General features: G+C 48.2%; 1 protein-coding gene across 1 annotated transcript in view; it reads left to right on the top strand.

Annotated features, from left to right (window-relative positions):
* Positions 1–364: 364 nt before the first annotated feature.
* Positions 365–1,042, top strand: part of GINS2 (GINS complex subunit 2 (Psf2 homolog)) — a gene marked incomplete at its 5' end in the record, with an annotated part of 2,806 nt that continues 2,128 nt past the window's right edge. Inside the window, one exon of the mRNA XM_009695316.1 lies at positions 365–479. Within this exon, the coding sequence (XP_009693618.1) occupies positions 365–479 (115 nt within the window). The remainder of the gene's footprint in view (positions 480–1,042) is intronic.

Genomic DNA, 1,042 nt, shown 5'->3' with positions numbered 1-1,042 from the left:
GAGCCCCCAGGATCTGTGGTGCTGGTGGTGTGAGCTGAGCTCTGAAAGCGCCTCAGCCTGAGCCCCGGGGGGCTGCGTTTCCAGGATAGATGTAATTTCTGGCTATAACTTCCATGAAACGCTTTGAAATAGAAAATGCACTGGAAACGTTAGTTATTACTTCTCAAGGGAGAGGAGGAAAAGTCTGAGAGCAAGAATTATGGGAAGGAAGAGGAGGAAATTCAGATGCTATTTGACTCAGGCTTTTCAAAATCCCCTGGTAACTCACGCTCTCTCGAGATGGCCGAGGCCAAATTAGCAGGCAAGTTCTGCGGTGTCTGATCCCTCACTGCTGCCTTACTCTCATCTTTAATTTGTCTTCCAGGGAGATCTGGGTCCTTTCAATCCTGGCTTGCCGGTGGAAGTGCCTCTGTGGTTGGCCATTAATCTGAAGCAGAGGCAGAAGTGTCGGCTGATTCCTCCGGAGTGGATGGACGTTGGTAAGGATGGCGGCTTCAGCCCTGGGCTTCAGTGGGTGCAACGGAAACACAAAATGAAAAAAAAATCCCTGTTTTTCACCATTAGTGGGAAGCTTAATTCAACAAACACAAAGTAACTCTGAAAGAAGGATCTAATGTTCCATGACTGGAATTCTTTATATTTACAGGAGGTGTAATCTTCCCAGTTAAGTCAGGTATTTAACTTCTGTTCCTCTAGTGAGGGGGAAGAACAAGGGTTAGATTGAATCCCCAGCCCTGCCACTGGCCTTTGGCAGTGGTCGCTGGTCTTTCTGAGCAGCACTTGCGTCTCTCGCAAGGCTTGTTCAGAAGGAGCTTTGGGGACCTCGAATGACACTCTGTGAGAAGGGAGACCTTGGAGAGCACGTATGTGCATTAATCACCAGTTCATTCACTCCATGAAATCATTTTCCTCGAGGGTATCAGAAATGGGAGGTCGTCTCACTCTCTAAAAAGTGAGAATGGTTGCACCCTCGCTTTTGTCGTCTCAAGGGAAACGGAGAAAGGGAAGAAGTAAACGCTAATGGAGCCGCAGTAAGAGGGAG

The sequence above is a fragment of the Cariama cristata genome, unplaced genomic scaffold (genome assembly GCF_000690535.1).
Source record: "Cariama cristata isolate BGI_N322 unplaced genomic scaffold, ASM69053v1 scaffold29622, whole genome shotgun sequence".
NCBI lineage: Eukaryota > Metazoa > Chordata > Aves > Cariamiformes > Cariamidae > Cariama > Cariama cristata.
This window is presented reverse-complemented; position numbering and strand designations above follow the sequence as displayed.